General features: G+C 40.7%; 3 protein-coding genes across 12 annotated transcripts; 1 reads left to right on the forward strand and 2 right to left on the reverse strand.

Annotated features, from left to right (window-relative positions):
- Positions 1-6963: 6963 nt before the first annotated feature.
- Positions 6964-8537, reverse strand: LOC114429023 (histidine triad nucleotide-binding protein 3-like). Its single transcript, XM_028397869.1, has 5 exons — positions 8357-8537; positions 8154-8271; positions 7785-7854; positions 7549-7675; positions 6964-7422 (listed from the first exon to the last, which is right to left on the reverse strand). The coding sequence occupies exons 1-5, from the start codon at positions 8432-8434 to the stop codon at positions 7375-7377; spliced, it is 441 nt and encodes a 146-aa protein (XP_028253670.1). The 5' UTR covers positions 8435-8537; the 3' UTR covers positions 6964-7374.
- pla2g7 (phospholipase A2, group VII (platelet-activating factor acetylhydrolase, plasma)) lies at positions 8199-14434 on the forward strand. 10 transcript variants are annotated; one of them, XM_028397861.1, is made up of 11 exons: positions 8199-8217; positions 10053-10178; positions 10502-10652; positions 10784-10877; positions 10979-11047; positions 11999-12164; positions 12320-12433; positions 12886-12977; positions 13063-13233; positions 13313-13461; positions 13557-14434. In XM_028397861.1, the coding sequence occupies exons 2-11, from the start codon at positions 10086-10088 to the stop codon at positions 13655-13657; spliced, it is 1200 nt and encodes a 399-aa protein (XP_028253662.1). In that variant the 5' UTR covers positions 8199-8217; positions 10053-10085; the 3' UTR covers positions 13658-14434. The 10 variants fall into 10 exon arrangements, with proteins under 10 accessions (XP_028253662.1, XP_028253668.1, XP_028253660.1 ...); XM_028397867.1 differs by lacking the exon at positions 8199-8217 and adding an exon at positions 8345-8436; XM_028397859.1 differs by lacking the exon at positions 8199-8217 and adding an exon at positions 9328-9727 and having other exon boundaries at positions 10033-10178.
- Positions 14435-14738: 304 nt separating this feature from the next.
- Positions 14739-25933, reverse strand: tdrd6a (tudor domain containing 6a). The gene is made up of 18 exons (XM_028397918.1): positions 20044-25933; positions 19884-19933; positions 19512-19592; positions 19263-19317; positions 19075-19154; positions 18929-18983; positions 18621-18682; positions 18392-18467; positions 18206-18300; positions 17762-17872; positions 17611-17629; positions 17304-17383; positions 17171-17225; positions 17036-17088; positions 16888-16951; positions 16698-16771; positions 14917-14971; positions 14739-14812 (listed from the first exon to the last, which is right to left on the reverse strand). The coding sequence occupies exons 1-18, from the start codon at positions 25931-25933 to the stop codon at positions 14739-14741; spliced, it is 7029 nt and encodes a 2342-aa protein (XP_028253719.1).
- Between the last annotated feature and the right edge of the window lie 1990 nt (positions 25934-27923).

The following is a 27923-nucleotide window of genomic DNA, read 5'->3' on the forward strand; positions in this document are numbered from 1 at the left end:
GTGTTTGAAAGAACTGATTTCAGACTGACCATCATGGAAGAGATGAACAAGGATGCTGTGACGGGTGAGTGACGGCTGCTGATGTCAGACGGTGAGTAAGTGGCTGCATGCTTCTGTAACTGTCTCATGGACACAAAGTGTTCTGTCTGAACGTGCATGTTTTTATCCTGTTAGATGATTTTATGTCTCCAGTATCATCAGACCTCTAAAAGCACTGGTGTCTTCAAGTTGGAGTTGATATCCTGTCTGTCAAATTGTGGGGTTTCTGCTTCTTTGTCTGTGAATCCTGGTGCGTTCTATCAAACACTCTGGAAAAAGTACCAAAAATAAATGTAAAAGCATAAACTTGTATTTTAATAATAGATTTACAAATTTAAAAAAAGTAGGAGGAGCTTCTTGCTGTTGATGTCGGACAGTGATCGTCCTGCTCTTGTGGAGGTGAGTAGAGCTACCAGCGTCAGATGGCCATCAGGGTTTGTATGTACACATTATGACATAACAATGCATTGATCACTAGTGAATTTATTGCAGACCGGCTGTCATGGAAGAGACGACGAGGACGCTGTGACCGGTGTGAGTGTCGGCTGCTGACGTCAGACGGTGAGTAACAGTGACACTCAAATGAACAAACACAGTGAAACTGCTTGTTGAAACTTGCAGAATGTTTGAAGTGTGAATTTGAAAAAAAAAATGACAAAATCCTGGTAATTCAAGAAAACCTCAAGGTACGAACAGGTGTGGATGGGTTCACTGAATTGTGTAATGAAATCAGGTGATTCTGTGTTGGGTTTGTTGCCACAAGAGGAAACAAAGAGAAGCATGAAACATGGTTCAAAGCAAAAATGTTTAACGGTGAATTTACAATACAAATAAGTGGTTATTGAAGGTGTCCGAGTGTGATGCTGCAACATCAAGGTGACACAAATGAAACTCTGCAAAAGGTGTTTGAAACTTTGAACAGGTTGCAGACTGGTTGAAAGATGAATCTTAAAAGGCTGGTAATTCAAGAAACATCTACACGTGTAATGCAAGATGGTCAATGGTACAAATGGGTTCACTGAAGTGTGTAATGGTTTCTGTATCATACCAATCATTATATATGGTTCAAATCAAACATGGAGAGTCTGCTGGAAATACCATTAGGTGGTTTTAACAAATGAAAATGTGTCTGAAATCAGGGTGCTCAAAACAAAAAGGTGGTTATTTGTGCAGGAGTTGTACCTGCCATCTGTGAGGTTTTCCAAACCGTTTTAATCTTCAGCAGTGATGGAGCATCATACAACTGCTGTGAGTGACACACAGGTGAATAAATGTGTGGTAAAACACTACACAGGTGCTTGTTGAAAATATGAGCAGTGCAAAATGGTTGAAAGATGAACTTTAACGACTGCTCATTCAAGGAAAACAACAAAGTTTTAATGTTCAGAGGTACAAACGAGTCACGATGGGTTCAGTGAGTGTAATGAAATCAGGCGTTTGCATGATTGTGTTGGGTTTTTTCATGAAATATGGTTCAAATGCTTAATGAAGAGTTGCTGGAAATGCAAATAAGTGGTTTATACCAAATGAAAGTGTCTGAAAATCATGGTGTTGATGAAATATGGTTTAAAACAAAAATGATGGTTAATGGCTTACTGAATGGAAAATACTAAGAGGTGGTTATTGACAATGAAAAGGTATGTCTGAGAATGAGGGTGTTCATGATGGCAGCGTTTCTAGTGTGTTAAAACATCTCTCTCACATGTGGACACAGAGGGACCAGAGAGGTGCAGGCCTTTATTTCTGTGTCAAACAAAGGACAAAGTGATACCTCTTCTTGGTAGCTCGGCTTCGTAGTGCTCAGAAAGCCACATGCTAAGGTTGGATGTTACTGAAAGGTGTTTTCTTTTGAAAACGAGGAGCCAGAATGGCCTTTAACACATCCCACGTGTCCAGGAATTGATTTATAGCCGCTCTGTCACAATTGGAGCTCGATTCGTGTGTTGAACAAACACTGCAACTTATTTCTGAGGAACAGCTGCTAGTGTGCCGATGGAAAGCTCTGGTACATGCCACACCGTGGCGTCTACCATCCCAGAAAGGACTCACTGCAAGTACTGTTTGTCTCGCTACAATTCAAGGTGCATTGTTGATCCAAACCTCACCAGTCCTCTGGAGTCCTGTTCTGTTCAGAGAGCAGCCTGTGGCCTTTGTGGATGAAATACAGGCCGTTTCACCAGGTGAATGCGGAGGAGGACAGAAGTTTCCTTCTCTGGTGACAACACCTCTTGAGCATGATTTAGGCTCGCTCTGATGTGTGGAATCTGATTTATTCAGGATGGAGCTGAAACATCAGTCTCTAACCGGATGTGGAATGTTGTCTTAGCTTGAGGAAGAGCTACAGCTTGTGTGACGTTTCATGTTTTGGACACACAGGACATCTGTTCTGAAATACATTAACAACAAGGACGAGCACCTTCAAACATTTGTTGCCAGCAGCCTCTCACCTTGTCAGATGTAACGAGCCCTTCTCAGTGGCGACACATCGGCTCCAAAGATAATCCAGCTAATGTTGTTTTCAGAGGACCGAAAGTCTGAGTTTTTAAAGAAACAATGTTGGAATGTCCCGGATTGCTTTTGATGGTTTGGAAGGATTGGCCAGAAAACCACCTTGGTGAAGATACAGTGCATGGAAATGACCTGGAGGTGAAAAGGGATGTTTCTCTGAAGTCGATTTGTTTTTTAGGTTTGAGGAGACTTGAGGTGTCTGCTGCCGTTTTCTAAGCCTGAAAACATTTTTGATGGCGCTCAGTCATCAGATGTTGAAGACTTTCTGCAATCACAATCTCTCAACTACCGCTTTATTGGAAGCACAGTTGGCTCTCATCAGCAACAAGGTTTACAGAGGTTTTTTTTTGTTTTTTTTTTGCTTGCAGTCTGGGTGTGGGACGATCACTGGACTCAAGTCAAAGGAAACAAAGTGACAGACATGCGTTCTTGGATCTGATAATTTGGCTACTTTCTGTTCAGAAAGCCTCATGCAAATGTTCCTGGAAACATTTCATTTTGAACTCACATACTCAATATCTGGGTTGGAAGTGGGCAGTTTGGATGGAAATGATTTTATCCGCTCCTTTCTCTTCTGAAATTATGAAATGAGGACGAGTGTCTTTTGCCACGATCTGCCATCAGAGACCTCAAGCTCTTCTCAATGGCAACGCATTGGCTGCATAAATGATCCAGCTGATGTTGTATTCAGATGTCTGAAGGTTTGAGTGTTTAAAGAATCAAACTTGGAATTCAAGGTCCTGGATTTCTTGAGGATACAGTGTACTGCATGCAAATGTTTTGTGGAGGAAGAGGACAGAGGTTTCCTTTGCTTTCTGCATTGGCCAATGAGAGACTGGCCTGAGGAGTACAGAACAACCGTGCACCTATTTGGAGCTGTTTCATCCGCCAGTTGTGCCGAGGAGAACCACAGTTGACGGCAGCTTGGATCTTTCTGCTGGAAAAAGTTCAAGCTGTCAGGAAATTCTTATGGCCATTCAGTATTCGTGGGCTCTTTGTGAAAGAGCTGCCTTTGCATTGGGAAAAAATATGTATTACTCCTGCTGTAGTTCGTTTCCAGAAGATCAACAAGCCACAGTGCTAGATCTGGAAGGTCTGCTCCGTGTGGATTCTGTTTTATTCAAGTTCAAGATGGATGTTACAGCCCGTGGCCGTGGGTCCATTTTTATCTCCTTTTGTCTCTCCCTTTCGCTCTTCTCTCCTTCTCCCTCACAGATTTTACATCACAGGCTCAGTGCGTGGTGTGCAGCGATAGGCTCGGCTCTGCCAATGAACAATCCACAGGAGGCCCAGAATTCCTAAAGATGGTGCCAGCGGAGCTTCCCTTGTCATGCTGTGGCTGATGGCTCATTCTTATGTCTGTGATTGTTGATGCCTTTGTAAAGTTGTATTGGTTCTGCCAAACTGTCTCTGTCTTTTCTTCCGCCTGCTCTGTCCCTGCGGGCAGTCAGTCCTGTTAAGGGTTTCATTAAATGTATTGTGTTTGTTTTCCTAATGTTCAATCTTTGTCTCTTTATTATCAGGTCTGCCTCCTTAACTTGTGTCTTGGACTGGGTGGTGATTAGCATGTCAAGCGAATCACCTGGTGAAACTCTACTCGAGTACTGGAATGAATTGGGTGGATGTTGACCTTTGACCTCAATGTCTTCTTAACAGTCAAAGAGTTATATATGTGCTTTATTCAAATGCACAATAAAAAAAGGGAATCCTAAACTAAAACAGCCTGAAGTGCTTGTGACCTGCCTGCAGCTCTCAGGCTGATTCAAAGGGACCTGAACTGCTGACTGAAGTGTTAACAGCTGTGTATCATCCATAAGAGTCTCCAGGACTGAAAGGAGGCTAGTCCATAAATTCTGGACAAAGTGATCTGATGTTTGTGTTGAACAGAAGGGTTTTTTCTCCCTCCACAGTTGTTGCATGTGAGGAAGCAGCTATTTCCTCCTGTACTAACTCAACAGTGTAAAGGAAGCTGTTGACTCTAACCTTTTTTTCTCTCCAGTTGTGTTGCTAATAGCTTTTTTTGATGCAGGTCCTTAAAGGAGGAGTCATTGTGGCTGTTTATATGATTATTCTGGGATCTTTGCTGGCTGTTTTTCTGTCTTCAGGTCCATGATGACCTCCAGGATGGCTGCTCAGAGGGTCGGGCCTGACAACCTCGTTCTCATGAAGATTGCGTGGTGTGGCTGAGGACCAGAGATCTGACCTGGAGGTCGACACTGACTGCTGGCTGATTAGAATAAGAGGAATCGCCTGGGGTGTACGCCGAACGCTGCCCCTGTTCATAAAAGAAGCCAAGAGGAAGAGGAGGGTCTGACTTTTTGAAGGAGCATCAGGGATCCAGTGACGTGCAAGCTGAAGGCTTGTGTCGCCACCGTCAGATCATCATTGGAGCGACGCCTAGGTGTAGATTAGATGTAGTGGTTTCCCCACGTTTTACTTTTTTTTTTTAAATTCATGCTGACATTGTTTAGTTTTCCTTTTATTTTATTGCTTTTTTTTGTTTACTGCAAGCGGAACACCGTGATCGCCTATGTACGGGGGTCGTGAGGGAATTTTCCCAGAACAAGCTGACATCGGGTTTTTTGCCCTCACTTGCATGTTTGTGCTGCTGCAGCTGACAGCACAGATTAAATTCATTTAGTCTATTTTACATTCCATCTTTTTTTAATTCATCTGTTATCTTTATTTCATTTAATCCTACTGTACATAATTTCATTTATTAGTTATGCTTACACTTTCACACTGACTCTTATCATTTTAATTATATTTTGTGTATATATAACTTCATGGTTAATAGTGTCAGTTCCTTGTTTAGTCTTGATTGTTTTTGAAACATGAAGAGTTGAAGATAACTGCTCAGAAGTTTATAATCATTGACCTTTGAACTCTACACAGGGACGTGTGTTATGTTAATGGTCTGTGATGTTTGGGGAAACCTTTTGTAATAGCACAGCCAGATTTAGAACCACATGGAACAGACTCTGCTGCCACTGGATGAGGAGATTGTGCATTTAAAGTGTCTCTGTAAGACTTCATGTGTTCTACTAAACTTTGCAGACATGAACCTTCTCTCTCCTGTGCTTATTGTTAGTTGTTTGCTCGGTCACATCTTCAAACTGAGAGAGCAGGTAGATGCTTTAATCCTAATAGCCTATAAAGACAGGGTCCATAGACGTTTTAGGGTCCTAAAACAGCACAAAATTCTTACAGGTCAACCCATGCCTGCTCCTAGATATAATGGTAATTCAGATTCATCTTTAATCTGATGTAACAAAAGTGTAATGGCCTCGGTGGTGCTCTGCTCCTACCGACTGTAACTGTGGGGGCAGCATGGCGCGATTTCCAACCACCGCTGAAGCACATTAGTGCGCCGGTACCCCGGATTCACACCAGAAGCTAACGGTTCTGTAAATTTAATTATATTAAACCACCAGGAGCAGTCAAACGCAGATTATTCACATTGCATGTGGTCTTTATTTCCTACAAGTACAAAAGCAACATTGTGTTTCTGTTCAGTTTTTCATATTGATCCAATAATTGATGTAATCCACCCATTAACTATCTATGATGATGCCTATGATATATGAGAGGACATTGATCTGTGTCCACTGTCATGAAGTGCTTTGAGCGCCCAGTCAGGACACACATCTGCTCCTCTCTGACTTCCTGGACTCTTGCGAGTTTGTTTACAGGACAAACAGGTCTACAGATGATGCCATCGCCCTGACGCTGTACTGCACACCACACCAGGAGAGTCTCATTGTGAGACCATATGCTGGTGCTGGCCCAGACCTGAATCCAATCCAGCACATCTAGGACATCATGTCTCGTTCCATCCACCACGTTGCACCACAGACTGTCCAGGAGCTGACTGATGCTTTAATTCAGGTCTGGGAGGAGTTCCTCAGGAGAACACCCACCGCCTCATGGTGTTGTAGTGAGGTCATACAGGCACGTGGAGGCCACACCACACTACTGATTTTGACTTGGGTTGGATCAGCCTGTGACTTGGGTTGGATCAGCCTGTGACTTTCCACTTTTATTTTGAGTATGGTTCCAAATCCAGACCTCCATGGGTTAATAATTTTGATTTACATTGATCATTTTTGTGTTATTCTGTTCTCGACATGTGTCACTATGTAATGAATGAAGATTTTCAACTGGAATATTTCATTTAATGAGATCTAGCATGTAGTGTTTTAGTGTTCCCTTTATTTTTGTGAGCAGTGTACCAGGGCCCTCTATAAAACCCAATAGTGTCATAGTTGCTACAATACTGACATCTAGTGGCTCAAAGAAAGAACTGACGTTAGCATTCTGAGTCACAGTTAATGAACATGTTTAACAGTTTATTTTAAATATTACAATATACATTTATGTCTACTCCAACATGACAATTAGGAGCGATTGCCTCTTGTGAGTATAAAAGTAAAGAGAAGTAGTGAAGAGGTTTTATATACAGCTGCACAGAGCCTGAGCAAGAACCTAATGTCATGAGATGACCTGTGAATTTGAAGCTTAAGATATATATATATTTTTAATGATCATTTATGTATATTTATATTACCATTAATAATAATGATCACACAGGTAATAGCATAGAAATATCATATGCCTGTGCATGAACATTAAAACAAATTCTCTGTGAAGTTTTAACTTAAATCTGAATGTTTTTGAAAAGTTCACATCAGCAGAATCAGCATAAAGGCATAAAGGTAATATTCATTATTCTAATTTTTAAACGTAAACATGTCCGGCCCAGTTAAGAGCTAAAATTGCACTCAGTGATGTAGAATGACAATAAATGACCTGTGAACCTGCATGTGTTCATTTGACCCGGCCATTAGTCTTCAGCTGGGAAAGCACCTGGTCTACCTGCAACAGACAACACTTGTTGTAGATTAGTGATTTAAAAAGCTTATATTTCTGTGTATTTAAAGAAGGAAACGCTAACACAGAGGAAATAATATCACACTAAACAATGAACCACTCATGACTCACTGTGATGAACCAGTGAGACCGCTGCCCGTAGCGAAGCTGCGACCTGATGTTCATCTCGCTGGCTGGAGCCAGAGCGTGAAGGTGGAGGTGAGGGACAGATGAGAACAGGGGCACATGAAACTCCATCCTAGAACCAAACAGAAGGAAAAATCACTAAAACAATATATGTGAATCAATGTATTATTTAAATGTCATAAATCACATCTCATCACAGGGAATGATTTATTTTTATTTACCTGACATCACCAAAGTCACACACTTGGTTCTTCTCCAGTATTCTCCTTCCCATTTCTTCCATCTGCTCCACTATCAACAAAGAGATCACACATTATAAAGAGATACTACACAACATATTCATGGTTATAATATTGATATTTATGTTTGACATTCTTCTCATTGGGACACCTTTGTTAACCCATTCTTTTACACACAGGACTGATAAAACATCCAACTTCAGTCAAACACTGATCATGGTGGATCACGTGTCTTTTAATCAATCAGGGACTGCTGACTCATTATTTCTCTACCGAACAAGATGTCAGCTTTGTTCAACATAAGAGAAACCAAAGGCCCATATTCACAATGTAAGCTCTGGTCTGCCTGACCTAGAGGTATGTGATCCCTGTGGAGACTCTTGCAGGTGGCGATATGAGTCCTGGGAATAATAAGGTAATGGTGCGTGGCGCCAGGCTTCGTGTCACGGAAACACACCAACTCATCATCCTGTAAGAAGAGACACAGACAGGGAGAGTCAGGGAGTTGTAATGTTTTTTTTTTTAAACAACACGAATAACAAGTTTCTACGTACGCTCAGCAGGATTCCTGTGTCAGTGTGGTTGCTCACTATTTGGCAGAAAGGACAGGCTTCACTCCCGGAAGACTCCATTGGTAAAATTAAAGTTGCGTCTTTGATAAGAAAAGCTGTAAACTGTATGTCTGAAATATATAAGACTTATTTATCGTTGAAGTGTCATTCCTGACTGCGGAAGTGACTTTAAAACTGACGTCGGCCTATTTCTCATATTAAATACTCCAATAAAAGCGACTTTATTATTTGTTATGTGTTGTTTACTTAACAATGTACTGGTGGTGCATCTAATATTATGCTTTTACATAAAAAAAACATTAAGCTTAAAAATCAAATCGGTATATAAAAAGGGGGCGTGGCTTTTTATGACTGACAGGTCTGTCCTCGAATGACTGACAAGCTGTTTGGCCACACTGGAACCACATGCTGCTTGTTTTGATTCAGCGGTTAATTGATGTAAAGGTAGCTGTTCAATTGATTCAGTGTACTGTGCTTTATTAATATTATGTCCACAAGAAAATGTGACATGAAGCACCAAGTACTACAGTAAAAGAGATGCACAGTTTACAGACAGTGATTGAAAAGCAGCCATACTTATATCTGGCTGCTACAAAGATTGTTAAAAAGTTGCAGGTCTGAGTATTACTGTGTCTCTGTGTGACTTTGTGATGGATTGGTGACCTGACCAGGGTCTGCATCACTTCTCAACCAACAGCAGCACATCTGGAGACAAAACTTTATCCTTTACTTTGAAATGCGGAAGTACAGCACGTTTTGTTGTTTTCTGCGTACCGTAATTATGAGTTCAAGTGCGCACTGAAAACATAGAAATCGGCTTATAGACCACGCAAACAGAAGTAGCGGGTGGCTTGAGTGTTGCTATAGACTCAGAGTATGTCCATGACTTAACGTCAATACGCATGGATGTGATACCGTAATAAGCTGGCGGATTGTTTTGGGCAGTAAGAGTCGGTGCGACTACTACAGATCTGTACCGTAACTGAACCCCATTCATCCACTGTTCCGTGCTAGCGCCTTCCTATGCTAGTAGCTAGCTCATACCAGCGGTAGCGATCTGCTAAACCACTCCCAAGTGACTCACGCCGATACTTTATCTCGTTAAAAATTAAATAACTACGTGGAAATGTTGCGAAACTGATGAAGTAACACTGAGACCCAAAAACACGCCTGTATCGCCGGTAGGCCTTGTCAACGTCGTTCATATGAGTGTTTTTGTGGACACAGCAGCAAAAGAGGAGATACCTCACCGTAGGTAGGTTAGTTCACTTTTGAAACTACTGAGGTCGATGTTTTCTCATGGAGGATTTGTACAGTTATTAGTCAAGAGGATTTACGACCGGGTAAGGACAGGTAGGGGTTAAAATGACACCATTTGTGTAACTTGTGTAATCTTACTTTCTTTAGTCTGTCTGTCTAGTTAACCAAACATCTGTTCATTCAGCTGGAAACACTTACTGTCTAAACTGTATTTGTCACTCAGACATTACTAATCGATATCACTAATATGGTGATTATTGAACATTTTGAAGTGATCAGACCTGCTGGCATTTAAAATCCACTGGCAGCTGTGCAGAACTAGTGCCTTTTTTATCCAGTAATGTTATCTATATTATGACTGTGGTCCTTGTCACTGCAGCCTGTCTTCTCTGTCTCAGACATGTGTCTTTGTTGGCAGACCAGAGGAGGTACTGGCTTGGGTTTCTTTACCATGGGGAACTCCTGCAGTAATCTGGGGATCCCTCCAGCCAAGGGCCCCAATGCTGTGGGCTGCACTGACTTCATGATGGACCACACTGCGAAGGTATACACAAAAACAAGCATTATCCATGATTGTGTACTTTAAATACTGAGTAGCTAGCATGCTTTTCTTCCTCTGGTAAAAGAATGGACATGAGACATGATCTATTATAGTAATAAACACATTTATTGTTCATCAGAAATAATTTATGTCTGAATTACTAGTGAATTTTAGCAATGTTTAGAGCCACCGTACATGAAAAAGTAATATCCTGTGATGATTGATTACACTTATCGTGCATCTTGCTGTTATAAAGCATGTACAAATGATGGCATGAATGTAATCAGGCAGTGTAGAATGATGTAAATGTCTTTTTTGGCCATCAGGGCACCTTCTTCCGGCTTTATTACCCATGTCATGAGACAGACAAAGCAGAGAAACCTGACTGGGTGCCATGTAGGGAATATTACAACGGCCTGGCTGATTTTATGAAGATCAACAGGACTCTGAGTGAAAGGATTTTCAACTTCCTCTTTGGTAAACAACTTAAATTAATAATGTATCTTCTGATATATTCTGTAATAAACCACAGATCAGATTTATTTCTATGTCTAACACTTAAGGAAAACTGTACAAAAATCTTTGATTTGTTTTGCTTTTGTTTTCAGGGTCCTTTAAGATCCCAGCATATTTGGATGCTCCATTTAAATCAAATGGAAAATGTCCTGTAGTAATCTTTTCCCACGGCCTGGGAGCTTTTAGGTATACACATTTATTTTCCCCTCAATGCAACAGTATTCAGTCAACATAAATGTTACGTTCTGCTCTCTCATCAGCTTCTGTGTTATTTTTGTATTTCCTAGGACTTTGTATTCAGCTATATGTGCAGAATTGGCCTCTCAGGGCTTCATTGTGGCGTCCGTGGAACACAGGTAAAGTTTTTTCTAAGCACATAATTTTATAGATGTCTTTATATATTCAAACTCTATTCAAAGTTTAGACAGACAATATGGATGCTGAAAGTTAGAAACTAAGGCCACATGTGTGTTGGAGGAAATTCTAGTTGAACGTTTGCCAAGCAAACAATAACAGTCTCTCCTGCAAGCGGCTGTCTGTTTATCTGTGGAGTAATAGTGGAAAGGGTGTGCAGACAATGGTACGAACCAGGTCATCACATTTCTTTTCAGTATAGAGACAAGAGGACCATATGGAGAAGAACATAATGGCCACAGTCACAGTCTGTCACTCACGTCGATTGCAGTGGTATTTCACAGAATTTTAGCAGCTGGTTAAATGCTTAAAAACCACAAAAAGATCATGTGGCTGTCACATTAGAGCGGTGATGTGAGTCAGACTCTGTTGTTCATGTCTGTGGTGGCAGTCAGCCCAGCTGCGCAGACAGTGGTGCTGCTGCACATCAGTTTGCTTAGTTCCCGATTCAAAAACAAAACCAACAGTCACAGAATTTCTCTGCAGTTTTTAGTTTAAATATAACTATGAGCTTTAGCTGGTAACACATGTCAGATAACACATGTCTGAGGGCAGGATGTTATGAAACAGGATGTTATTATACACTTGTTATCATAAGGGAAGCATATTCATCTCCACAGCTGCACATAACATTACATTCTTAATGATAATCTGCTGATGATTTGCTGTTAATTATGCAGTTTCTGTCATGATACAGTGTGTTGTGTAGTTTGTCAGAGCAGCAATGTGATATAATTTGTCTATTTTTCTTCATGTTTGACAAACACATTGAATAATATGAGATGCAGGCTGATGTTTGCAGTGACTTATCATGGCAGCTGTATTCATCTCACATTTTTTCTAATTAAGTGATTATAAAAAAACAGCATCATCCATTATTTTATCTTCCACAGAGACCAGTCAGCATCAGCTACATATTATTTTCGTGAGAAGTCAGAGTCAGAGAGGGCGAGTGCGAAAAACACATCAGCCTCTGCCCAAAACAACTTGGTGACGGAGTGGATGTATTACAGAACTCTGCAGCATGGAGAGAGCGAGTTCCCCCTCAGAAACAAACAGGTGAAAGTGCTCATTTAAAAAAAAAAAACCTACTTTAAAGTAGTTGCTCTAAAACAAACCACTGTTTCTGTTCCTCTTTTAACCCAGCAGCTTACTGTCATTGTGTTGTATTTCAAAGAATTAATGGCAACAGTGACAATATCGTTTTATCATAGGTGAAACAAAGAGCAGATGAATGCATCCTGGCGCTGGATAAACTCATTGAAATCAACTCAGGAATAGCTGTGCAAAATGTTCTGCAGACGCAGTTCGACTGGACGACGCTGGAGGTAACAAACCTTTCATCTGCTTTGGGTTCAGCTTTAAAAAGGTTATGACTGTGAACTACCGTAGTCTTAATAAAAAAAGATGTCCAAAACAAACAAGTCACAAGAAGACATTGTCTTGAATTAAGAGATTAAATCAGTAAAGCCAGTGTCACATTTTTCAGTGTGTTTTCAATATTCTCCAGACACCTCTGAGCAAGCACCCTCTGCACTGAAACCGAACTTACCACACAGATTATTGCACAACAATGACAGTTGACAAATGTTCACTTGCGTTGACTACAGCTTCACAAACACTGTGAAGGATGCAGCCCCAGAATTGAGTCACATTTCTTGATCTGTCATGCACCGCGCTGCATTTTTGTCGATCAGTGATTCTTAAGAACCAAAAAGTAACTGTGTACGTCTCATTTCCGCTGTCAAGTCACTCATCATTCCTTTCCTGTCATCAATAGAACTCCATGGATCTGTGTAGGACAGCAGTAATGGGGCATTCATTTGGAGGAGCAACAGTGATTGAAGCTCTGTGCAAAGAGGTTAAATTCAAGTATGTGTGGTTTTTAAATGTGCATCCATTGTTGTCTCATTCACCTTCAGGTTTTCTCACTATGCCCTTTAACCTCTGCCTTCAGGTGTGGAGTAGCCCTGGACGCCTGGATGTTTCCTTTAGATGACGAGATCTTTCCTCGTGTGAAGCAGCCGATCTTCTTCATAAACTCCGAGAAATTCCAGTGGGCTGGGAACATCATTCGCATGAAGAAGCTGGAGTCCAGTCTCATACAGAGGAAAATGATTACTATCAGGTACAGCTGACACATTTAGCAGAAATGTTACTGTCGATCCCTTTTGGCTTTCTGTTGATGTATGTTTTTCTTCCTTCAGAGGAACTGTTCATCAGAGTTTTCCTGATTTCACCTTCCTGACGGGCAACTGGATTGGGAAGATGATGAAGCTGAAGGGCGAGATTGACCCGGAGCTTGCCATAGACCTCTGCAACAAAGCAACATTAGCCTTTCTGCAGCGCCATCTTGGTAAAAAAAAAAAACAAGAAAAATCCCTGCCTGTCATATTAAGTCTTTTGTTAAAGGTGTAATCCACATTTTTTTTTTAATTCTAAACTGTCCAGGTCTGGAGAAGAACTTTAACCAGTGGGACCCTCTGATTGATGGAGAAGATGAAAACCTCATTCAGGGGACAAATATCACTATCCTTCAGTCTGCCATCTGAACTGCTACCATGCCTCATATACCACAGAAGCCCTAATGACCTCCTAACTTTGCCTGACGTCCATCAAACAGACAATCTTGCCACATGCTCAGGGGTCCGTGCATCAGTCCCTAAATGTCAAGCCAGGCCTCCTTGGCATTTCCTGCCTTTTGTTTTTTTTTTTTTTTCCCAGAATGGACCGAGGGTAACAGTTTGGAGTTGTAGCGGAGAGGAAAGCTAATCTCCACATCATTCAGCAGGGAGGATTTGTTTTTCATGACAGATGAAGCAGTCAATGTAGTGATGTTTTGTTTCATGAGGCCTGCATGTTGTGTATAACCAGCCCAATACTACTTCTTTTCACTGTTGGTGAAATCTTTTACCATAAGTAGCAGTTTTTTTTTAGAGAAATACTTGTAATCATTTTTATAATGAGTATGAGAGAAATTTATTTAGGCAAATACTGTACATCTCTTCAGATATGAAACCTACCTGCAGAGACGACCTACTCTATGATTGCTGTGTGACTATGTGAGGAGACCATAATGAGAATCATACCAAAGATATGGTTAAAGACTCATATGACCTTAATTATTAATCCAGCCAAGATGGCGTCCTTCCTGATTAACCAGAAGATATTATAAACACTACAAAGCTGCATTAAGAAAACATGTGCCTTAACAGTACAGTTGATCCTGGGTCAATGACATGTGACACTTTTATACACTTACTGTCTGAAATATCTGCATTTGTACACAGAAAGAACAGAAATCAAATAAATCTGGTTTGTATACAAACGCATTCTGCAATCTTTTATGGTTTTTACTGCTCAAAATAGTGAGGAAGAAAACCCACAACTCCTCAGACTTATACTGCTATTTATTTTGTAACATAAACATATCAAATCTCCACAGCAAACACTGAAAACCTCACTGCACTTCACCAGAACTTAAAATCAGTCAAACAGAAGACCAAAACTCAACAACTCCAGAATTGGCTTTGAGCATTCAGAAAATTAACACAACAAAGAACTGAAAATGTAGAACAGTGTCAAAACACATTTTAGTTAACTTTGAGATCATGCAAAAGAAAAAATAAGCAGTTATTCCTCTGACTGCTTCTCAGCAAAATTGTTGACAATCAGAGATAGATGAGTTACCATTGACAGCTGGGCCTCTAAAAAGGAAGGAAGAAACATGGTTTAAATGATATATTTATATTTAAATGACTCATATTTACCTTATAAATGCAGAGATTGTGAGAGCTAGAGCTAGACTTACCAAAGCTGTCCTCAGCAGAAGACATCTCTTCTAACAGCACACTGTCATCTAACTCCTGTAAATATATGATGTTTAAACCATAACAGTCCACTGGATCCTGCACATTTTGGTTTCAGCATTTCTACCTTTGTTCTTAATAACTAACAATATAAAGTTTGCTTATTATTAATGCTAATAATCAGCTGTGGAAAGACTTGTGGTGGAGTGAAGCACATAGTTAGGGGACTAAGAGGGGCATTTGTTGGTTATTACTAGGGATGTCCCGATCCAATCACGTGATTTCAGACTCGATCGGAATCGGATGTTACCTCCCGATCAGGACTCGGATATATATTTATTAGGACTCTCAAAGTTAACGCCTTCTGTGCAGGGTGGCTCTGTGTCCTGTAGTGTAGGGGTATGACTAGGCCTGTCGCGATAAACAATAAATCAATTAATTGCACGATAAATTACATTTGCATGCTGGTTTGTTTTCCTCTCTTTATCTCTCTCTCGCTGCCAAAGAGACTGGATGACAAAAGGCGTCACTCCGGTGCGTCGTAGAGTATAAAGGCCATCAGACTTTATATGGCCCGCGGCTTCTGTCTTAAAATGTGTCAAATCAACAGGTAGTTCTTATTTTTTAACTCATTGTGGATGTTCTGAGCAGACCACGGTCAGCTCGCTGTCTGCGTCGCCACGGTGCGTCACAGCGCTGCAGGGCTTGGAAGTTACAGCAACACAGAGAGCTGTGAAGCTGCTCAACACTTTTCCACAATTCACCACGACACTAAACATGCTCATGTACACAACGTGCTATCAGAGAGAGTCCGCGTTGTACGAGTGAAGTTCTCTGCCTTCTCACTGGCGGCACTCGCTGCAGCGCCACCCATTCTAGTTCTCTTGCCCAGTCCTCTGGTGCCAGCTCTGCTATCAGTTTCTATGTGTTTCTGTCTATATGGTGGCATTTGTAAAATTTACTGCAGCTGTCTGCACCGGCCTGATGCGCGCACACACATGCAAACGCGTGCGCACACAAGCACATGTGCATACAGGTGAGCCCACTCCCAGAGAGTGCGTGTTGTTTGGCTCTCTGTTGCTCATGACGTGCTAGTTGGTTTGACTTAACTCCATTGACTATGCTCAGATAAGCTATGGTAAAAGGTCTACCACTACTCATAATAATAATATCAACATTAATATTAATATCATTAATAATAACAATAATAATAATAATGTTGATGATTGGGGCCTTTCCAGTGTTAAATGTTCTTAAGAAATTAAAGTTTATTGATCTTTGAAAGGGTGTACTTGCATTATATGTTGTTATCATTATATTAGTTGAACATGGTCTCAAAACGACAATATTATCGATTATCGCAATAATTTCTCTTGGCAATGAATCACCCAGCAGAATCTGTTATCATGACAGGCCTAGGTATGACAGTTGCATTTGGTGCGAGGTCTCGATGAGCTGCTGCATGTCTGAAATCCTATTTACCGGCTTTATAGAGAATCTTGAAAGTATCGGATCGGGACTCGGTATCGGCAGATACTCAAAATCAAATGACTCGGACTCGGACTCAAAGGCAAAAAAAACCTGATCGGGACATCCCTAGTTATTACTTGTTTGAAATCTGCTGTAAACACGTCTGGTCCGCCTGGACCTGTAAGTGCATATCTGAGCAATGTGCACTGCAAACATAATGCAAAGCTTGAAATGAAGCAAATAAAATGTACAGCTACTCAATCCTCATTTGAATATTGGCCCACGGACTTAAAATGAAGTAAACCATTTTTACCTTGCTTTGTTGGGAGGGTGCATTCACCCACTGCTCGCTGTCATCGGACACAGTTTCAGTTTCATACTGGGAGTCTGACAGCACAAGAAGATATAATCAAGATCAAATATTTAACATCAAATGTGTGTGTTCTTGTCACACAAACATATTCCAAAAACAATAAAACTGAGTTTCTGACTGAGTGTGATACCTGGCCAGGTGTCAGTCAAAGTGATCTCTCCAACCAGGCAGGTCACCTCTTCAACCAAAGTACTCTAAGTAGCAATAAAAAAGCATTTACTCTTCAGGAACAATATGTTTCGGAGCTTAGATTTAACCCATAACTAAATACACATTACCAAATCTGGAGACTGAGCTCTGCAGATTTCTGACTCTGTATCAAGTGAAAAGGCTGCATAAAGACATGAAGAGGTTAAAGTTCAAAATGTGTTCAACAAACCAATTTATCATACACAAAGGTCAATGTTACACACCAGGGAGTTTATCCTGATGAAGAGCCACGGTCTCATCCTCTGTCATCAAGTTATCCTGTAACACAAGCTCACACTGATTATCCAGACACTTCCAGCATACACATCAGCAACATTAGGTGAGCGCATTTTATACCACGTTGGGACTAGAAACACAGGGCACCTCAGGGTCTAGGTCAGTATCTTTAACCATCACGGTGCTCCTTAAAGGAATTTCTGTAAAGATACACACACTTCATATTTACTGCACATCCTTACACTGTGTAATTTGAGAAAAAAGGTCTAGGACTGTGAAATCGGGTCTGTGTCTACAGGTAAAGCAAAATATAAGGAAAGTTTGCAGCTTGTCAAAATTTACTGTGATATTTAGCCATATTAATGATTTAACATTACACTTATAGTACATGTTGTTGCTTATGTGTTTGGCATTACACATGACTCACCGAGTGATTCATTCTGGACCTGTAATTTAAAAAAATTGGAACAACTTAAGCAAGAAAATCTTGGATTACCATCCTAATGGATTACTATTCAGATGCATTCTATATATTTTGAAGCATACAGAGAACAATTGTTAGTTTAACTATCATATACCTCATTTGCTTTTTCAGCGAAAGTGTCAGGAAGATCCTCTTTTTCTTCCAGAGGACCAACATCGACCTGAGCACCAAAATCAGCATGAGGACCAACATTATCCTTGGCTCGCTGTACACAAAAGATGGCGTCAATTAAAACAATTCACATGAAGTCTTCTTCCAGTTTATGTTAAGTCTGGTGCCCTTCCACAAATGCATAAAATACATTACGTTTTTATATGAGAATGTGAATGTCTATTTCATTTGGACTGGACATCACACAGTCTTAGTACTGCACGCTCCTTAGTACAAAGACTGTGTAATATCACATTAGATATATATATATATAAAACTAATGTTTAAATAGAGCACGGGGACAATAATATTCAGACCTGATTCCCTGGAGGCCAGAAAATGTGGCTCACCCCTGTAGCTACATATAAATGCCCTAGGGGAAACTCACAGTGATGGACATGTTCATTTCTTCTGCTGCCACATTGTTCAGACAGTCTCCTCCTGCACTCGTTGCTTCTTCCTCATCTCTTAGCTCTTCCAAATCTGCAGTGATAAAAAAGCCAAATTACTGTAAAAACAGTACAATCTGAGTCAAACAGTGACATTTAGTGGCAATTTACTGATATTCTGATACCTGTGCCGGCATTTGTTGGACATGTCTCCAATAACCCCTCTTCAAAACAATAGAGCACCTCAGCCATTTTATCATCCTGAGCAGCAAAAAAAAACCACATTAACATTTCCATTGTTGTTTGTTTACAAATATACTGTGTAAAACTATTTTAGCAGTCATTTCAAACCCAAAGCAACATGTTTTTCAGACAGTATAGCTTACTGTGCATCAAGCAAAGCAAATTATTTACCATTTCTGGAGGGGGAGCTGTGTGTGGCTCAATGGGGTCTGTGACTGTGTCCGCCAGCAGGGCTGCAGATACAAACACACAATTCAATAAACAACTACAGCTGTGCCTATGAAAAGAGCCCTGTTAACTAACATGGATGGGATTAAAATATCAGATTTATCTATACTCAGAACACTCTGTTTTACCTTTGTCTTTTATACTATTTGCTTGTTCCAGATAGGGCTAACAACATGCAAAATGTAGATGCATACAAGAGTGGGAAAATTGATAGTGTGTGTCCAATGTGGCATATAATTATGTATACTAACATGACTGTGTATCGTCACAATGTGCTGAAGCCTCATCTTCATCTGTGGAGTCACTCTGGAAGATAACACATAATTAACCTCTGACCTGTGGGCTGAGTCTGACATGTTTCTCCCCTTACTAGTAAAATATTTCTGTGTTACATTACCTTGATGTGTGTGATTATACAAGGAATCTCTTCCTGTGTGGTGCCATCTCCACCCTCAATTTCCTGCTCTGTGGGAGCATCTGTGTAGATAAAAGTCACACTCTTTTAGCGAAAAACAGTAACTCACTTTTTCTTTTCTTTAGCTTGGATTAAAAAATGTAGGGCGTGACAGTAAAGAAACCACTAACCACACATGTGTTGCCCAGGAAGCATAAGCGAGTGTAGCACCAATTCAGCCTGAATCTATGAAAGGAGAATAAAGACAGTTAAGGAATAACATCACATTCTTGGAAAATAACAACAAAATACATGATTTGAATGTGTATGAGGTTGATACAGCTGCTCTGTTCAATATCCATGAATCATATTATACGATTAAGTACATGACCTAAGAGAAACCTTTTGATTTCTGTCCTTGTAGTTGTCATTTCATGTACCTGTTCTGAAACTTCCAAAACTGTATCAGTTGTCTCATGTAGATCAGCGCTCTTCATGGGACTCACAGATTTTCGAGGAACCTTGAGAAAATGAGACACACCTTGGTTTTCAACAGTACTACCAAAAATACACATTTTAAATCCTGCAATGATTTCAAGTCTAATATAAACTGCAGAAACTCATGATGGATTCCCCTAATCAACTACTTCTGCCTTTGTGTTTGCAGTGTTGAATACACTTGGCTCCAAAAGTGTCTTATAAATCTCTAGCATAATACGAACAAGTGCAATCTCTATTTTCCTTTGCCCTGGGGAGTTAATGTTTTACTGCTTTGTCTTTAACACCTACAACATGTGACAATCACAATTTACCATTTTAGCTGCTGTCATTGCTTCACTGCCATCTCTTTCCTTTGCCTTTGCTGGAAATTGAAAGAAAAAACAAAACACATTATCTTGACACATAACAGGCAATTGTCAGCATCAGAGTAAAATAGTTTCCATTGTACTTTGGGCAGCTTCTGTTGCTTACCAGAAAAAAATGTGATAGTAGAGGTATTCATCTCTGCAGGAAGAGATTTCTTGTCATCTATGGCCTCTACAAGGTTTAAGTCAGACCCAGTCTGAGCATAGTCTTCAGAGCACTCACTGGTCATTGGACTTCTTCCCAGTTTTTGGACCTCATCTGCTGTTTCAAGGTTTAATTCAGATGCAGTCTGAGCAGTATTCATCTCTGCAGGAAGAGATTTCTTGTCAGCTCCTGTAGACTCTGAATCATCTATGGCCTCTACAAGGTTTAAGTCAGACCCAGTCTGAACAAAGTCTTCAGAGCACTCACTGGTCATTGGACTTCTTCCCAGTTTTTGGACCTCATCTGCTGTTTCAAGGTTTAATTCAGATGCAGTCTGAGCAGTATTCATCTCTGCAGGAAGAGATTTCTTGTCAGCTCCTATAGACTCTGAATCATCTATGGCGTCTACAAGGTTTAAGTCAGATGCAGTCTGAGCAGTATTTATCTCTGCAGGAAGAGATTTCTTGTCAGCTCCTGTAGACTCTGAATCATCTATGACCTCTACAAGGTTTAAGTCAGACCCAGTCTGAACAAAGTCTTCAGAGCACTCGCTGTTCTTTGAACTTCTTCCCAGTTTTTGGAGCTCATCTGCTGTTTCAAAGTTAAAGTCAGATGCAGTCTGAGCAGAGTCTTCGGAGCACTCACTATCCTTTGGACTTCTTCCCATTTTTTGGACCTCATCTTCTTTTTGAAGGTTAGCAGGGGCAAATGTGCTGTGCTCTTCAATGTGGTCTGTCTCGGGGTTGGTGTAAGTGAGAGCAATATTTACTTCTTGAATGTCAGATTGCTGTAGTTGATCCTCAGGTACTACAGCCTCATCCACAGTTGTGTCACACTGCAATTTATTTGAAAAGGTTACTACCTCTTTCCCAGATTCATCTTCTGGCATGAAGCCCTTCCACCAGGTTTTCATTGCCTTGTTGATCACCTGGCCTTCACATTCCATCCACACAAGACATTTGCTTTTTCCTTGTGCTCTTGTTACTTTAGTGACAGTGAGCTGTAAGGTTTTGTCTGCTGTAAGCATGGACAGGTGATCTGCTGCACCACTCTTCCAAGATCCATGTGAAGTATCAAACCCTTCAAGCTCACACAAAAATGCCTGTGACGTAATTTCCAGCAGAGAAGGGTCAACTTCTCTCACACTTTTAACATTGACTCTGGACATGTTTCCATAGTCCACAAAGAGAACAGACAGCTCATCTCCATCTCTGTCAATAACCTCTGCACGATACCAAAACTGATCATCTGAAAATAGAGCAATGCATGGGCTACCAGGCAAGAGAGCACCAAAGTCATTTTCTTTGTGATCCGTTGCATCACTGACTTTTGACACACTTAATATTATCTTATCAAGATTTTCTGAGTTTGCAGATTGACACCAGAAGGTCAGAGCATCATTGATGGACGTGATGTAGACTTCTAACTGCTGACCTTCTAAAAACTCCTGCTGATGGTAATGCAGGGGGCAGGGATTTGGTAGCAGATTTTCTGTGTTCTCTCTGTTGATGTCAGAAATGTTGGTGGGCTTTTCTGTGACTTGTTCAAGTTTCTCTGTGGTGATTTCAGGACCTCTAGAAGTTCCTTTACACTCAACCTTCACGCCATTGTCTTCAAGAGCAACTTCCCACACAGATCCCACCTGCCTGATAAAGTGACACATAAACACCCTTTCTCCACTGCTACCAATGTCTTCTCTGAAAGCTGACAGCACTTCTGGATTGAGCAGTCCCTCATTTACAACACCTGCAGCATCACTCAGCATACAATGTGTGCTGTAAATTGGTAACTGCAAGCAGGACTGATCAAGTCTTCTTATCTTAGACATTGGCACCGTTGCAGCATTTCCAAAATCCACAAACTCAACAAGAACCATTGCATGGATGTGGATTTCTCTTACAACTGCTCTGTACCATGAGGAATCTTCTGAATACTCTGCCTGAACAAGATCACCTGGATGCAAATCTTTGATATCATTCATCTTTGTGACTAAACTAGGATCATTGAGCTTTTCTACCAGGGAAGATAATGCATCCACTTCTCTTACAAGCTGCACAAAGAAACTTGATGGGCCATTGCAGTGCGAGACATATACATTGGCTGCCATACCAGGCGCAACAGAGGTTGAGGGCAGGTCTGCAAGTTTAGGGAGTTTCCCTGCATTGCTTATCTTCAAGAATTCAGGTGATTTTGAGATGGTAACTGTGGGAAGCTTTTCTTTTCTTGCTTTGACAGGCACATTAGCTGGCTCAGAACCATCAATTGATGTACTTTCAGTAGACAGCCTTTGGTGTGGTGGTTTGTACAGCTCTAGTGGAGCAGTTTTGACCTTCTGACCATTCTTACCAACATGGTGAGTGGGCTTCTGTGCAGAATGTGGATATACATTGGATTTCTTATCATCCTCTGTTTGATGCAGAGACGAAGAAGCGGATGAATTCATTCTCTTTAGGGCTTGATTATGATCCTTGTCTGTGGTTTGCTTTGGGACAGCATTTGGAGTCTTTAGTGCGTGCCTTCCTGAAGCCTCAACAGGTTTCCAGCACTGGTGGACAACCCGCTCATCTGTATGCCTCTCAATCTGGAACATTTTCTTGATCTTTGCATTGATCTGAGTGTTTCCGTCATACAACTCAACCAGCAATTTCCCATCAGGTTTTCTAGCTACTACTAATGCTCTGAATGAGCATTCTGTGGCAGATGTTTTAAACCAGCTGTTGACCTTACTGGGAACATCAGCAGGGAGATCAGAAAGACTGCATACAACTGCTTGCACAGGCACAGACATGATGTCATTTGCCTCCAATGGAACTGGGAGCAAGTCAGATTTGTCCACCTTGATAGTATCACCGTAATCCACAAACTGTACAAGTAGTGCTGGCTTTGTAGCCTTGATCTGACCCCTGTACCACTGCCCATCAGTGTATTTTGCAAAGCACAAAGTGCCAAAGACTGATGGGAGCTTGACATTCTCAAGCTGATGGCAGAGATTGTTCACTTTCGATCTGAGATCCTCAAGCACATCAGAATTCCTCTGAAGCTGGCAGTAGAACTCACCAACATTGTTTACACAAGTTACAGTGGCCTGTTCCTCTGTTCCAGTTTTGACATTGTGTGTTGAGTAGTAGTATGTGTCCAGACGGAAAGATGGCCTGGCTGCTTTCTTGGGAGGTGCACTTTTGACAAGACTAACCAGAGTGGTGCAGATGCTCTCAAAAGGAGTTTCTAGATCTACAATGTTGAAGACAATCTTCTTTTCACTGTGCATGACAGCATATATGGTGCACTTCAAGATCACAAACTCCGATGCAGCATTTTTCACAAAGTTTTGGAACCTTGCTATTGCTCCTTCATTCCACTCATTTATGGCAGATGTGGGGTTAGTTGGGTTTAACAGACTGCATCGAAATGCTTGACCAGGCAGAGTGAGGAATTTTGGGCAGATCCTTCTCAGATCATAGAGGGAGACCGTCTCTGTCTGTCCATAGTCAACAAACAAAACATCCACATGAGGGGTTTCATGTTTGTGAATCACAAGGGCTCTGTACCACATTTTATTGTCAGGGTGACGAGCAACACATGCATTTTCTACATGTGGCTCAAACTCGCAGACTGCATAATGAACTTGTATATCATGCATGAGGAAATTCAAGTTCCTTGTATTTTGTACCAGGTGACACCAGAAGTCATTTGGGCTTTCGATGTGAGACACACTGACATCAAGGACACTTCCAATCTGAAACATCTGTTCCTTAAAGGAAGCAGCGCTTTTTTCATTGTCGGCAATGCCAACTGTGTTTTGAGCCAGCAAGGACATTTCATTGTTCGAATAAACACCTGAACGTCTGTGAAGTTGTGTAGAAGACCCAACCCTCTGCATCTCAGACCTTTTAGCAAAGCCTGAACAACACATCAGTGTGCTGACATCTTGTTCTCCTTGTGCTTCTGAATCCGTTAGTTGAACAATGTACTTGTCATCATATTTTGCTGTAACATGTACATTTAGCACTTTGTCTGAGACTGTGCCGGCAAAAAACTCAGAGGCACCTGCAGTCCATCTCTTACCTTCTGGTCTAACACCAGCCAGGGTGCATTTCAATGCCAGTTGTGGAAGCTTTTTGAACTTGGTAGGAAGGGTTCTGATGTTACTCCTGTCAACTACTTCAGTGTTTCCATAATCAACAAAGAACACCTTGATTTTTGTCTCATTAACTTCAGCCACAGTTGCTCTGTAGAAGTCACCATCTTCTGCCTTGGCAACACAATAGAGTCCAACAGCTGGATTTCTCACAGCATCTTTATCCAGCGAATCTTTGCAATAATGGTAGATACTATCCATCAGTTCGTCCAACTCCTTTATGTAGTTCTGCGTTTGAATCCAAAACTCTGATGGGTTCGATACATGCTGAACAACTGCCACATATGTGGAGTTTAGAGACAGTTCTTCAGCAGGCAACTGCTCTGCGACCACTTTCTGTTCTTTGACAGTCCGTCCAAGAGTTAATGTCTTTGTCTGTTTTTGGGCAAGCTGCTGATGGCTGTATGCAGTGCTATGAATGGCATAATCAGAAAGTGTTTTCTCACAACCCAGGAAGGAGCTTTCCTTGGAACCAAACAAGTTGTTCATGTTTATGTTGTCATCCCCATAGAGAGTTACATAGTGAACACCTTCTGAGACGCTTTGGTACTCAAACTTGGCAATCAGTGTCTTGTACAGGAGGAGGTACCTCAGATAGTCAATCTGGCTGGTTGTCCACCCCACCCCTTTGTCAATGACTCCATGGAGAGAGCAGATGTAAGTGACAACTGGCATCCTGAAAAACTCTGCAGCCAACGGTCTTACTTTATCCATTTGCACAAACCGTTTTGTTCCATAGTCAACATTCAGTACTTCCACCACTTTATTGGTTGGTAATACCTGTTGTAGAACAGAGCGGTGCCATTTGCCATCACTTCCTCTTGCAGCACACGGAAATCCAATCATTTCAGGGCCTATAATGCAAGTGGTCATACTGCCCTCACAGCTCTGCGTGATTTGGTCTGAGAGTTTCTTTAGCTCTTTTGAGAAGACCTTTAGCTGGCAAAAGATCCTCTGGGGATTTGTCACTTCTGTGACAATGACAGTCTCTACAGTTCCTCCTGGAAGCTCTGGGTATAAGAATACCTCTTGCTTGTGCAGTTTTTCTCCTGTTACATTCAAGTGCTGCTGGACCTCTGGTGACACTTCAGCTTGACTCTTGGATTGTAGTGACATGAGTACGAAGTCCTGAAATACATCTGGAGATAGCTTCCTGGCAAATCCCATCTCATACATTTGTTTGGATATGTGTGGGATGTTTAGGACAAATGTTCTGTATGGCACAAGTTCAGCTTGCACATGTGCACTTACAGACTTCCCAGAGAGAGATTTCAAAAACTCAAGAGCAATTGAAGACCATCTGTTTACAGATGACACTGGTAGCACATTAGCTAGCACACAAAACTCCACCTCAGGAGGTAGTTGGAAGTGCTCTTTCTTACCCCATGCCAGATTGCTTGTGGTGACACTGCATGTCAATCCTCTGTCAATGAGGTACACGCTGTATTTCAAGCCATTTTTTGAGAGTATACGGGATCTGTACCAAGTGCCATCTATGTCAGCCAAGCACTGATCACCAGGAGATCCTTCCAAGTCTTGAAATGTGTTTCCAGGAGATTGAATGTCCTTGGCTAGGCTCTCATACTCTGCTGTTCTCTCTAGAGAAAATTTTCCCCAGAATTCCACAAGCATGCACAGGGGATGTGTGTGGACTCTGGTTATGAGAATGGTTACATCTGTTCCTTGTGCAGGTAGTCCTAGGATTGATGACATTTTTGCAGTTTCATGAATTCAAGTAATTCATGATAATCAATACAGCTGCGTATGTGTTGGATTTTATCTGGGAAAAAAAAAACCACACAACACATGCACACATACAAAAAATCAATACAACATTTCCATTCAGAACTAGAATTTGATTAGATGCAGTTTAGAGAACAAAACAGATAAAAAAATCTTAACCAGGTTCTTGTACATCTGGATCATGGAGTTAATCAATGTGTCAATAGTATATTTTGATTAGACTTAAATGACACAGATAAGGGCAAAAAGATGTAACCAGGACATCCTAGCCTAAAATAGCACAAAATGACCAAATTAAATTACACTAAATGATGTGGGGTTGTTTAAGAATAGTTCTTTATGAATATACTCACCTCATGCCAATACTTGCTTTTTGATGTTTGCTGGAGATAATGGTGCTGTACAAATCTTGATCAGACCAATGGCTGTGGCAATCTGGAAGGACAAGGCAAAAAGAAAGACAATCTAATAACAGTTCCAACCAGCTGGTAGGAAGGGCTGCAACGGTTAGTCGACATAATTAAGGAAGTCGACTATAAAAAAAAAAAAAAAAAAAAGTATAATTGACGGAGTACGGCTGGGCGATTTGGCTTAAAATCAAATTGATTTTTTCACATGAAACCTGATTTGCAATTTTAACCGATTCTAACCATAGAAGTCACAAAGAGCATGCAAGTTGTTCTTCCTCTCACCGACAAAACTGCTTTGATAAGTACATTTGAGGATTGTCAATGCTGGTTTAAGCTCATATAATGCTTATTTTATTAATTAATTAAAATAATTTATATATTGAGGGTATAAAAAAAAACTCAAGCCTAGCATAGAGCATACATATTGCAAAAATATGTCAGTGGACTAATTTATTTTGTTTCTTTTTTCCTCTGTTTTGCAACACAGCCCAAAGCAAAGATGGGTGGATGAGTTCATTTGAACAAAATAAAAAGACTGTGCACCCCTGAAATGGCTAGTGTACTAACTAAAAGCATCTTGAACATGTTTGTCAAAGACATGAGGCCTTTGTCTATGGTGGGAGATAAAGGTTTTTTTTAAAAAATAGTAAACACACTGCATCCAGGCTACCATTTAACTTGCAGGAGTCATCTGGAAAGTGGTCAGCTTGTGAAGATGAGTTAATAGGCACAGCAACCCAAGGTCCTGTAAGCACTTAGACAACAAAAAAATTATAATTTGACTAGTCGACTACCTAATCAGTGACAGCCCAAATGGATACCTTCAATATCCCATTAATCTGACATTCTAATTTGTATAGAAGTAATGTAAACCACATAATCCACTTTCATACATTTCTGTGTATTGTACACAACAAGTCTGTCAAGATACTGAGTGAATCATGAACACTGCATGGATATTTCATCCTCCTGCCCCTTAAGAATCCCACCAGTCTCTGTTGTAAATATGCTGTAATATATACATATATCAAATATAGTTTCTGTTTCCTAATATGCATCATCATCCTTGTTTTAGCGCTAAATAATTTGCCATAGTAAACTTCATATAAGCAAAGAAGTACTCCTTAGTGAGTCAGACACGTGTATACTCCACCATTATGATAGAATGAAATTATAATTTTTCTAACTGTAGACTGATATAAATATATTTCTTTGATAAGGCAACGACAAGACAGCAACACTGTGCATATATCGAGTCAAAACTTTGCTTGATTTAAACAAGTAAGTAAAACTAATACTAAGTGAAAACAGCTTAACTTGGTCAGTGTATCTACGTTTTGATACCAAACACCAGTAACTCACAAACCTTCGCTTTTTACACCATCATAAACGGTTATACTTTCAACTTTTCTACGAAACTATACACCGACGTTTAACGTGAATAAGACTTTTGCAATTCAGACAATGTTAGCTAATGCTTGATGCTAATCGTTAACTAGCCCACTTCGAACGCGAAGGGCGTGGCGGCCTTTTAGCCTACAAATGAAGAC

The sequence above is a fragment of the Parambassis ranga genome, chromosome 24 (genome assembly GCF_900634625.1).
Source record: "Parambassis ranga chromosome 24, fParRan2.1, whole genome shotgun sequence".
Taxonomy (NCBI): domain Eukaryota; kingdom Metazoa; phylum Chordata; class Actinopteri; family Ambassidae; genus Parambassis; species Parambassis ranga.